This window comes from Papaver somniferum, unplaced genomic scaffold, assembly GCF_003573695.1.
Source record: "Papaver somniferum cultivar HN1 unplaced genomic scaffold, ASM357369v1 unplaced-scaffold_18, whole genome shotgun sequence".
NCBI lineage: Eukaryota > Viridiplantae > Streptophyta > Magnoliopsida > Ranunculales > Papaveraceae > Papaver > Papaver somniferum.
Genome location: NW_020627707.1, coordinates 5,950,681 through 5,963,519, shown reverse-complemented (window position 1 = coordinate 5,963,519; position 12,839 = coordinate 5,950,681). Strand labels below are relative to the sequence as shown.

At 37.2% G+C, this 12,839-nt stretch overlaps 1 protein-coding gene, 1 long non-coding RNA gene and 1 pseudogene across 2 annotated transcripts; 2 read left to right on the top strand and 1 right to left on the bottom strand.

Annotated features, from left to right (window-relative positions):
- Nucleotides 1-12,839, top strand: part of LOC113337977 — a 76,146-nt pseudogene that overhangs the window by 43,464 nt on the left and 19,843 nt on the right.
- On the top strand, nt 955-5,135 carry LOC113338022 (dehydrogenase/reductase SDR family member on chromosome X-like). The gene is made up of 9 exons (XM_026583547.1): nt 955-1,341; nt 1,514-1,580; nt 2,052-2,080; nt 2,170-2,378; nt 2,883-3,001; nt 3,084-3,179; nt 3,277-3,352; nt 4,096-4,249; nt 4,628-5,135. The coding sequence occupies exons 1-9, from the start codon at nt 1,126-1,128 to the stop codon at nt 4,784-4,786; spliced, it is 1,125 nt and encodes a 374-aa protein (XP_026439332.1). The 5' UTR covers nt 955-1,125; the 3' UTR covers nt 4,787-5,135.
- LOC113338025 lies at nt 5,581-6,629 on the bottom strand. The gene is made up of 4 exons (XR_003354522.1): nt 6,522-6,629; nt 6,326-6,398; nt 6,180-6,211; nt 5,581-6,065 (listed from the first exon to the last, which is right to left on the bottom strand). It is a non-coding gene; the product is annotated as an uncharacterized LOC113338025 (long non-coding RNA).

Sequence of the window (12,839 nt, the reverse complement as noted above, 5' to 3'; positions counted from 1 at the left end):
AAGTCAGATCTGATTTAAAACAAACATATCGAGTCAGATCCAGATGAGTCAGGTGATTTCACTCAAATTCAGATGACTCAGATCCAGACGACTCAGATGAGTCAGGAGTAAACAAACATGGTATTCCTCAAGTAGAAAGCGACGCTCCGTCAACACATCAAATATGCACGGAATTGTTTATAGAGTCTGGAATATCAAAATTGAAGGACGAACTTATAACTAACATCTGAAATGGGACAAGAATATAATCAGCGCGTCAATTTGACTATTTTAGTTACCGTTACCTGCGTGAAAAATTCGTAAATGCTTAACCTAAAAGTTGAATTTAACATAATTTTTTCTTTTACTTTTAAGAGTGGATCCACTCACACATTAATTCTCACACTATCTGATATTTTGGACGCCATGTTTGTAAATAAAACCAAAACAGTGATGGATTCGAAAATCATTTTTTCATACTATATCACACTTTTACTTTTTGAACTTCCGCTCTCTAGATCGCCAATTTTTTTTTTTTTTTGCAACTGGTCCTTATATTCTATCTCTAGTGAGCTATATATTTGCCTTAAATAAACTCCTACACAACAACGTGCATAACCTGGTGACCACCTAATATTGCATGCTACCATTATCGTTTTATTTTCTCTATTACCTCATTATCCGTGCGAAAACATGTTCTAGAATCTAGACAGCTAACATTTACACCCGTTGCTTACACAGAATGTGCAGAACATAATCAACATGCGTATATAAGCATCAATTACTTCTACTCATGATAAAATTGTACTTATAACATGGTGGGGTTAATAATAAACTTTATAGATATGGACAAGTGAGTTCGCACTTATTTTTCAATCTTAATGTAAATTTGGTTGGTTTTTATGAAATTTTGAGATGTTATAGGGGCAATTAGCCTGCACGACACAACTGCTATTTCAACACACTTTTTAAGGTTCCTTGATGCTATCGAACAAATCCCAAAGACCAAAGTCCCCGAACCCAACAACTCTCAGAAGTCTAAAACACCCTTTTTCTGCAGTTAACATGTTTGTGAAAAATCCCAATTGAAAACCAATACTGATTTTCTAAGGTTTTAGTTCAGTTTTTCGTGTTGGGTTTTTGAAGATGAAGAAGATTATGATAGAGTTGAGAGATTCGTTATATTTCCTTTGCTCCATACAGTTCTGGAGAATGGGAGTGTTATGGACATTTTCTATCATCTACTCTTACTTACAACTATGGCTAAACAAAGTCCTGTTTCGAAAGTGTAAATCCTACCCTCGTTGCTCTCTGAAACTATCTCCATCAGCTGCTAAGCGACCCGTCTGCGTCGTCACCGGGGTAATCTCATCTACTTCAGAATTTTTTATTGAATTTATAGCTATGAAGGGTTGAGTCAGAATTTTTTAATTAGCTAAACGAGATTGTTGATCTGTCAACATCTTGGTTATTTACTAATAGAGCTCCGATCCAGACCAGAAAAGTTTATTAATCTATTGTGCATTGATTGCAGGCCACATCTGGCTTGGGTGCAGCAGCTGCATTGTCACTTTCCAAGGAGGGATATTACGTTGTTCTGGGTATTTCTTCGATTCACGCTTGCAATCTTTTTTTTTAATTTGTATTTCATAGCTGATTAATGTCAAGTGGCACCTAGAAAATCATGGTGGTAATTGAGCACGTATTAGCTTAAAATTGATGAATTGAGCTTTAAAATTCTATTGTACCTGTAACCATATAGTGCAAACATGGAGAACAGCTTTTCTTATGATCAATGTATTCTCATATTAGCTGGGATTGGAAGCCTGCCTAACTCAAGTTTTAATATGTAGCTGAGGAACCAAATTCTATGTCTAGAAAGAAAGAAACTCTCTTTCTCTTTCAGTCAAGTTCTGTTTTAGACCCGGTTCCTTTATGCACTGCTATTATATCTAGTGTTCCTTTATGCACTAGATATGCTAAAAACACTTTTTCTTTCTACGGAGACTTGGATATGGATTATCTTGGTATCATGGCTATCTAACTTACATATATCATCATCATTGTTGCAGCTGGACGGAATGCACAGAAGCTATCTGAGGTATGTTTGGGTCATTTTCAAATTTGATATACCATTTTGTTTCCTTTTTTTTTTTTTTAATTATTATGTTTTACTTGGTTGCGACATAGGCAGTCAAAGATATCAAGCGTAGACAACCAGATGCATATCTCAAAACATTTCAGGTTGACTTAACATCTTTTGAGTCAATCCTGATGTTTAAAAACTCACTTCAGCAGTGGCTTCTGGATTCAGATATGCATCCTTCTATCCAACTTTTAGTTAACAATGCTGGGATATTGGCAACATCGCGAAGATTCACAGCCGAAGGCTATGACCAGTAACATCTCATTTCTTGGAACAACCTAGGTTTACTTATGTACATTCAATACTTTTTTCGCTCTATACGCTGATAAAAAAAATCCCCTTTCTTTTCTTTGTATATGCATTCTTGAAATACGTAATACGTGCATAGACATAGGTACTCTGAAGTACTTGATTGGTGGTTGAATTACATGATGTCCATTATGTGACCCTTGAAAAACAGAGATATGCATTGGTACTCATCTTAGTTAGTCAGTATGAAACAAAGATTTCATAACTTTGATTTGGATTTCTCACTTCACATGTTTCTCCAACATCTCTTGCCTTTTGTGGTCAGTAGGTCTCTATCAACTTTTCTGTATGAGAGCCGAGGATGCAGTTGTTTTGTTTCTTGTTTGTTTCGCTGACCTGAAGTATACAATAACCTACAATGTTACCCAGTAATAGGCGAATTTGAGAGATAACACTTTCTTTTGAAGCCATGAATCTAATGCTAATAAGTTCATGGTTTGAATCCCAGGATGATTACGACGAATTACATCGCTGCATTTTCTGTTACCAATCTTCTCTTACCACTGCTGAAAAATAGCAGTGCTCCTTCTCGCATAGTGAATGTGACCTCGTTTACCCATCGGTGTGGTATGCTTCTGAACGAGGTCAGGCAGATCCATTGATTTGATGTATAATTAATAAGTTTTGAAATATTGTGGTTATCCTGCAGTATCTGGTATAGACGTCTGCAGAAAGGGATTGACTGGGAACGACTCCCTGGCATCGAAAAGATACCCTTGTGCTCAAGTTTACGAATACACCAAGTGTAAGTTGCATGGAAAAAGAGCTTAGAAGAGTTTTCTTTATTTCATACTGCTGTACTACTTTCCTAGATCTAACTGCAACGTATAATTTGTCAACAGTTTGCTTACTGATGTTTTCTTTCCAACTACATCGGCAATTTTGCTTGGATGGACATTCTCATCAGGTCTCTGTCATGTATGTATTTTCATTGTCTCTCATACATTTTTAGCGAGATTTATTATAAGAGTAATGGATCTTAAAGCTGTTGTACCATAAAGTTTGGTTTACAAATGTATTCTCATAAATTATGCTGCACACGGAGAGTCTTCTACATTCAATTTGCTTAATTTTTTATTTAGCGTGCTTCTAGCAAAGACGTGTACGAGGAACAATTTTGACCCATAGATTATTAACGTAAATTGTATGTAAGGGTTTCTATTCCAATCCCACGCTGTATCCGTCCTTCCGTGCACCATTAGGTCCATCACCACCATTGCAGAATTTAATGTCTCTATCACAGACGTGGTTTTGACCACGCAGAGGCAAATGACACGCTTACACAGTGAGGGCTAAAACCCGCAGTTGTGATGAGATCATAGAGAGAAGATCTATAAGTACGGATAGGAGTAGGAGGTTGAGTAAATTTAGGATTTCTTACTGGCTTTTCGCGGTGTTCGCCTTACAAAGTTAAATTGGGTTTCTGCAATGGCCAGAACATGGATTAATGGATTTGTATCGAAGGGTCAGTAAACCTACTAGACCCAGTCTTGAATCAAGTGCAACCTCAAATTGTAGCTTCTGTTTTCATGTCAAACATATAGGTGATTATTTTGCTTCAGCATCTTGTAGTCATGGGAGTTACAGTCCTTCGCTGCAATCAATTTTCAAGAAATTCTTATATCGTAACTACTTTATCATTGCTACTTAAATTTGTACAGTGCGGCAGATCCAGGGGTAGTTGAAACAAACCTCATGCGAGAAGTTCCTTCACATCTTTCCTTTCTGGCTATTCGCATCCTTAAGTTGTTGGGCCTTCTTCAATCTCCTGACAATGGGGTTGAAGCTATAATTGATGCATCTCTCGCTCCTCCAGTAAGTTCAGTTTACTTATATTTCATTTTAAAGATGCTACAGAGTATCATGTTCTGGTAACTTGTATGTAGACTGCTGTTTTACTTTCTTGCACCAATAGAGAAGATAGTGTACTCACTTCTTTCTTCTTCTGAGTATCCCATTCGAGCCAATGGTTGGTATGTGTTAATATCTTGTTTCCTAGGCTCCGTTGGCATAGAGAGTAATAGATTCTTGAGTAGTTTACACATTATCAATGATCACCACTACTGTAACGTGCAAGGAAAAAGAGTGCCCTTACTGATTTTTTTCAGCCTTGAATGCACTTTCGAGTTTCGAGCAAAGTAAATTTACTTTGTATTCAAGATGTTTAATATGGATTTCCTGCTATTATTGCAGGAAGTATCTGGAGAATACTTCTTTGGGGGAAAGGGAAGGGTGACAAAATCATCTTCTCTATCTTATGACCCCAAACTGGCAGAACAGCTGTGGACTACTTCCTCTAATCTCTTTCTGGAACTTCAGCTTTCATACAAGAATCCGGCAGAAAAGGCATAAGAAAATTCAATATAATGATGGCAGCATTGAAGAACAGTTGGAATTGAAAATTATTTTTCTGCACAGATCTAAGTCTAAGCTTGTTCTCCTATCAGGTAAAATTTAATATCAAGTATATACATGTTGTATTCAGATCACAGATTCAAATAAGATAGCTTGATAGTTGAAGCATTACAATTCCATATTCATGAATTTCTGATTTTTACTATAGCATATGATTGTTAGATACAAAATGACGGGGGTCATTATTTTCTTACTGTGATACTTGGATGACAAAAACTAGAATACAATCGAAAATATTTTGTTGATAATTTCAGTTTTGAACATTATAGATTTTATTCTTTTCGAGAAATTATGGGTTTTATCTTGTATATTGGGAATTTACCTGCTCAAAAGCTAATTGTAAAACTCTTTCATGATTCATATTCTATAGGAACAAGTCTTTAAGCCTCTAGAGCGTGGCATTCATGGCCTACGAAGGTTGTTGGTCTAGCAATTTCTCTCAATACACCATACTGATCAATAAAAAACATCAGCATTTTCAGCAACGAATGAAAAATCAGTGGTTGGTCTATGCCACCGCCAAGTCCGCCATTGCCAAGCCGCAACCAAACGTACATTGGTCCAACCACTGTGGTTGTCCCTGGACAAGCCACGGCCATATCCGTGTTCCCTGAACGCCCATGGCCAAGCTATGTGTATTCCCAATCACAGATTTATCAAAGGAAAATAACCAAATCCCTCTTGGCTATGAAGATGTGCAAGTTGCATTTAAATCTTAGAATGCAACTTGATAATACTTTTGAAGAGTTTCCCGGATTCATAAGCTGATTAGTTGCCACCCTTCACTGGCCGGTAACCAGGAATTAATAATACAGTTATGCAATGGAAAATGAAGTTACATACATAAACAGATAAATAATTTGGAAGATTAAAAATCACAATTGGAAGAAGTGACTTCTCGCTCATCAATCTTTCCAGCAGAAATATGTCCAACTAGGCTTTGACTTGTATCTCCTTGACTAGGCTCGTTTCAACTCGGTACCTCTTCGATTGAAATTGCTGATATAGCTGGATGGTTTACTTTCCTCTTGTGTTACATCTCCAACTCTAATATCCTTCAAGCCTTTCAATACGTTTGGGAAGATCACATTTGTACCTTATAATTGCTGACCATCCGCATCAGAGTTGTCTGAAATCGAAGTAAAAATACTAGGATATTAGTCCGCCTTGACCATGGCTTTTCCGTGGAAATGCTTAACCCCAAAGGCATAATGATCTGTGAATCAAGCAAAATACCAAGATGTCATCAGTTGGATCATAACAAAAAAACCAAAAATGCACAGGTAGTTGTTGTAATAGTAATTGCATTAATTGAAAGTAAACCGAATACCTTTTAATCGCACAAGGGGCCTCATGAAATACCTGCAGAGTTCACAGATCCAGCAAAACAAATGTAAGATTTTTTATTTTTTTCTTTTATGAAACTAAAAAAATCACTTGTTACAATGACAGCAGAGAGTATTGTGATCATCTTACCCATTTGTTGAGAGCATTTTTTTCCCATACAAAACTCCTTTTCAATCCATGACCCGTTGGTGATTTATTGCCCCTGATTCAAAAAATAATTAAGGAAAAAACCATTTCAACACTAGAAAGTAAAAAAGAAAAACCATTGAACATTTGAAAGACTAGATCAAAGCAAAGATCAGAGACGGAGTAGTAAAAGAAACACCTTTTTCTCTTCCTCATCAGCTTCTTCTTCTAGTTCTAGTTCACCCAGAAAATTTAAGTTAAGACTAGTTAAGCAGTAGAAGTGTAAACAAGTTTTTGACAGAGAAAGAGACCAGTGAAGTTGTGGATACAAAGATGATAAGATTTTTATAATAACTGGGGTGAATTCCCAAGGTTTAACCATGGTAAGGTTACTTCAATTCAGGGTAAATTAAAATGTAAAGGAAAACCTGCAAAGTGTACCATATGACAGAAGCATTCATTTTTTTAAGAGTGCATTTCAGTTACCGGGGCAGGAGTGGACTGGGTTTCTTGTACTGTGTTCAAGGAAATGCTGAGTTGATTGCTGTAGGGAAACAATGGATTGAACACTTTTAGGTGTTTACACCCTAATTAGCAATTTGCCCAATCATTCGCGAATAATACGCGAATTTTATGAATAATACTCCCATCCGAATGGAACCCCGACTCCTGTATGCGTGTTTTATGAACTTTTCGAATTATACGTATAAGAATTCGCCGTATCCGAATAATACTCCCGTCCGAATGGAACCCCGACCCCTGTACGCGTGTTTTATGAACTTTTCGAATTATACGCGGATTATATGTATAAGAATTCGCCGTATTGGTTCGGATACAGTTGAGTAGCTTAGCTCCAAACATATAGGCCCATCTTCGCAACCCAATTATTAATAATCAGCCCAAACGATCTTTTATTCCAAATTTCCCCAAAAACTGATTCCAAGGGGAGTCGAACAACAGCGTCCAAAGCTCGTTAGACAACATCCACACCACTGTTCCACGACCTTGTTGGTGCACATTATTGAAAATAGTACCTATATATTCTAGATATTGCAAAATCACGTCATCCACGTACATTTCTCCACTAAAATGTGTTTTCCTATCATTTAACATACCCCGAATTTTGCGTGCCGAACTCATATTTCTGAAACGATTTATACACGTACGTATGCCATACCGATTCATAGCCGAATCACGAACCGTTGACCGGACTATTGACCTAATCTGACTTCTAAAAATCCGAATAATACTCGTACGTTTGCCGTTCCGTACGTTTCCCAAATACCGAATTGCTAACTAGGGTTTACACCACCATCCATGAAGTTTGTACCATTATCCCTTCTAAGATTTCAAAAAATTACAATTAGTCCCTGGTCACCAAAAAAAAAAGGAAGATGCAAGTAGTTGATGGATCTTTAATCTTTTGTCTCCTGTACGGTAAGACACTAATGAGCAGTGGCGGTGCCAGATTTTTTAAATTAGGGGACTAAAAAAGGAAAACACTAAGGCGGTCGAAGGCCGCGGCAAATTTTTTGGACGTGATGGACCAAACTAGTGAAAGTGGTGAGCTGAATGTTTTAGCCCCTTAAACTTTCCTTCTTCGTCTCTTCTGTTCTCTCTTCTTCCCACTCTGCAAATGAAATCACCAAGCCATCGATAGATTTTTGATTTGGAAGGTGGATAATAGGGCTTTGGTGGACAGAATTACTGGGAACATGTGGACTAATTTAATGGATCAGGTGGACTAACTTAACAAAATTTATTTTGTAAGGGGTAAAATACCGATATGGTAGGGTTTTGTAAGAAAAAAGGGAGGGCTACGGCCAGGGTTAGTCCCCCTTTAATTCCGCCACTGCTAATGAGTGTGGGTGAGAGGATAAGAATGAAGATACTCGAAGGGAAAGACAGGCTAAACAAGACTGCTAATGGGGTACCAATTTGGTTGGGGGTGTACCAACCCAAGGTAAATGTTGTTTTGTCTTGTTTGTATTTTGGTAGATCCCCAAACAAACAGATCACCCCTATTAGCAACCTTGAGTCTAAAGATCTCCCCCAACTGCATACACATGTGATTAATATTAAAAATGTTTCAACGGTGCCCCTGCTGCTTTATTCGTGCTGGTATGATTGTTGCTGGTTCGTCATTTAATGTTGCTCAGTTGGCAAATGTATTTTTGATCTTAAGGCTCCTAGTTGGGCAGTTGGGATATATATTAACTGCAGTAACTCGTAAACGATGTTATCAAATCATGATCCTGTTGCCCCTTAACAATTCGCATACACGTCTATATAAGAGGGAAATTGTTAATCCAGAGTCCAGACGCACAGAACAAAGATCTCTCTCTTTCGCTCTGACCTCACAACTATAGCTACTTACATTTTTGTTTGTTGCTCATCGTTCAAGCAGGATTTGATGTATTAGGAGTCATTGAAACCTGTATATATAGAAGAAAATGTCAGCGACTAATCCAGGGATCTTCTCTGGACTGTTGAGTGCCATGAACTCAGAAAATTCAATGTCAGTCCAAATGACCCATCAGCGGTTGGTGGCTTTATTGGTTCCTTAGTAATGACCGGACACGCAAGAGTACCAAACTGAAAATGGTCCGATGCGAAAGATCCCCTAGGTCAAGAGAAGGAAGAGTTTTGTTGGTGGATCCTAAGCCTAAGAAAGGACTTGCTTCTCAATTCTTTGATTTTTGTGAGAAGAACGATTTTTTAGGGGCCATGTATTTTTTGAAGGGACCGTGGTTTTATTAGGCCACCTTTCCTATAGTTATAAGGGGTGTCCTAAAGTATTGAAATGACTAACCTATCCTTAATCTAATTTAATTTAAAATCAATCCAATAACCACCTATATATATATATATAACCACCACCTCCTCCCACCACCACCTCCCACCATCGCCGATTACCACCACCACCACCTCCGATTATCACCACCACCCACCACCGATTACCACCACCACCGCCGCCCATCACCACCACCACCTCCGATTATCACCACCACCAACCACCGATTACCACAACCACCTCCGATTACCACCACCACCACCAACCACCACCACCACTATATATATATATATATATAGCTTAATTTAAAACATTAACAAAGATATTCTCACAAACCCATTACTTGTCATTCGTTTTTGGTTGAATAAATGAGAAATAATCATTAAAATGAGTTGAAAATGGAAGTTGCAGAGAGGTTTAATGGAGGTTTTTTTTTTGCAGAGAAAAGTTCGATTATCACGAATTAATTTCTTCTTAACCGAACTCAGAGTTCGGTTGATTCGCAAAAAAATACTTTTAACCGAACTCCTTGTATTAGAACAACACAAGTCCATAAGTTCGGTTCATTCGCAAAATAAGGATATCACCGAACTTTAGTTTACGAAAATAATGAGAAGTCCACAAGTTCGGTTCATTCGCAAAAATGTTAAGTTTTCTTTGTAACCGAACTCTACCTTTGAAACTTCGTAACCGAACTCTACCTAATTCTCCAAGAAATAAATTTCGTAATAACCGAACGTTTGCCTAATTGCATATATACATATATAAGCCCAGTTCGGTTGATTCGCAAAATATGTTGAAGTTTGCGAACCAACCGAACTTCTAACACTAGGTAACTTTTAACCTGCAGTTCGGTTGGGAACTTGGTTGCGTTGAAGTTTGCGAACTAACCGAACACACAAGATGTACCCAAATAAATTATTAAGTTCAAAGTTCGGTTACCTACCATTTTATCCTAGGTAACCGAACATCACACTGTACGACCAAAACCTCCATTAACGAGCGAGTTCGGTAACCTGCGTGTTTGGAAAACGTAACCGAACTACACTTTCAGGTGTGTTCGGTTACATGTTCTTGACATATGGTAACCGAACTGGCCCAAATCTACATAAAAAATTTCATTTTTTTTTTTTGAAAGTTTGGAGCAATTCAACCAACATTATCTAAGTTTGAAGCATACCTGGGTACCCAAATACCCTTCCTTCGGTTGTCGTTGGTAAAATCCATCGTTTTTCATGTTTTCCTTCTTCATCTTCTCTAACTTTACTCTCTCAATAGTTCTACTTCTTTAAAAAAAAAAAACCATCTGATTTTTTAATCTCACTAATTATCTTTAACTTAATCATCTTACTAATCATTACACTAACTATTATTAACACTAACTAATCATCACCCAAAATTAATCAGGAGGGTAATTTAGGTATTAATATAAATATCTAGATAAGGGGTGACCTAGATTTACTTCTAATGTCTTTACCCAAAATAAAACCATGGCCCCCAAAAACCATGGTCCCCAAAAAAATCGTTCTTTGAGAACTTGATAGTTAAGCACATGCATGGTTCAAAACAGCCTAACCAGTACTTGTCTGGGCTTTTCGCACCGGTGGACGAAGAAACTCCGCCTCAACCAAATCTCCTTGTCAAAGAATATCTCCCGGTAAGAATGATAGTCATCCGCACTTACGGATTTGGAGAACTATATATATCCCGTCTGTTAACCGCTAGCTTATTATATCATGATATCAGGGACGGACCCAGAAATCTTGCATGGATAGGACTGGAACATCATCAGTTGGCAATGCGGTTGGAGGCCGCAAATTTTTTTTTGGAACAAATCGAATGATAATTGAGATGTGCCTATAAAATACTAAATAGATGACCAATGAAAGATAAAAATAAATAGAATGTATATGACAAACTCAATGGGATAAGAAAAATATGGTTTAGGGAAAAAAAATGGAAAAATAAATATGATTAAAAGAAAAAAAATTATGTTTTAAAGAAGATACTTCCTTTGTCCTAAAATTTCTGTCCTCTATTCTATTTTCGTCTGTCCTAAAATACTGTCCAGCTTCTGTTTATAATCATATCTTTTAGTCAAACTTTCATATTTACCCTTCAACTTTTATTAATTATAAAATTATTTGTAATATAATCAATCTAAAATCTTAAATGATATCTTCCCCAATAGGAAACAAATCTACTAAATCAATCCATACAAATTTTTATTTTTATCTTCTATTTAAACATTTCTATAAATAATAAAACTACCAAGTATTTATTTATCTTACACACTCCATAATTCGTATACTCCTTTTAATTTGGGTAATAACATAACATTTAATAGGGGTAGTTTTGTACAGTTCTCCGGTCTCCTTAATATCTTGACTTAGTCAAAGCGGACTAATAATTTAGGATGGAGGGAGTATTAGTTTTAGTTTTCTAATAACAAGGGCTAAACCTATTTGGACAAAGAAAATACATTAGCTAGGTATAACCATGGGAGGGCTAACCACTAATTTTCAAAAAATTTACATAACTAATTTTTTGTTTGCCAAATATAGGGACGGGCTATAGCCCGGGTTAGCCCCTTGCTAGGCCCGTCCCTGCATGATATGCAGGAATTTGATTGAATGGAGAGTTGCTAATGGTTGGTCCAAATCCTAAGTTTATGCCTGTTGCTGGATATCACTGGCAAGTTACTTACACAAGTTGCACTGTTCATTATCGAGCTTTTGCAGTTACGAACCGATTATACCTTAATTAAGAGACTAACTTGATTAAAACTTCGAAAATAAATTTTATGTATACTTTATATTTCATTCAAAGTTTAGCGAGGGCATTTGATGCACGCGCCAGGCATGGGTAAACTCACTTTTCAACTGGCAAAACTTACAAAAAGTCTGTGATTTCGTGTTTTTCATTTATTGTTTGCGGTACACATAATAAATATCATATTATTTTCTGAATAAATTCAAGCAGATGAAAGTATACAATAATACATATTGTGCATAATTGACATTGGGGATACAAAATTTTAAGTGAGACTGAAAATTATTGAAGTTTAATGTATCTTGTCCGATATCTTGTTACTAACTGTTTTACATATTGTGTGCAGGTTCGACGGAGATGGGTACCTGCATCTTGTTCTTTTTTTAACTGTGCTTTTATTTTCACTTTTAATGAAGAGTGTTGCATTTGGCCTCCAAGAATGATTGGTATATCGCGGGTTGAATCCTGTGGTTTATACCGATTGAAAAAAGAGTCCCAAACGCACCCCAATGGACTAATCCTGCTAATTCATGTGGGTCGAGTTGGAGTCCCACCCTTTCTCTCTCGATTGGTATATCCCGCATTATACGGCCAGCCTAGGGTTGCACAAGACCCGTCCACGATACCCAAACCCACCCGTACCCGCTAAGTCCGTGGGTTTTTAATCCATACCCTCCCGTTGTGGATGCGGGGTTGGTTATGAAAAAAAAAACCCGCTGTCTGTGGGTGCGAGGTTGGTTTAAGCTAATACCCGCCCATACCCGCCCAAAAAACCCGCAGATTATATACCATTAGATAAAACTAATCCTAGTCGTTCATTATGAAACCCTAATACTAGTAGATAGGATAACTGATAACCCTCATTCACTTTCTACACTCTTCTCTCTGTTCGGCATCTCCTCTTCTTCCTCCTCGGTTCTTCTTCTTCACCTACGAACGACAATTACCAGA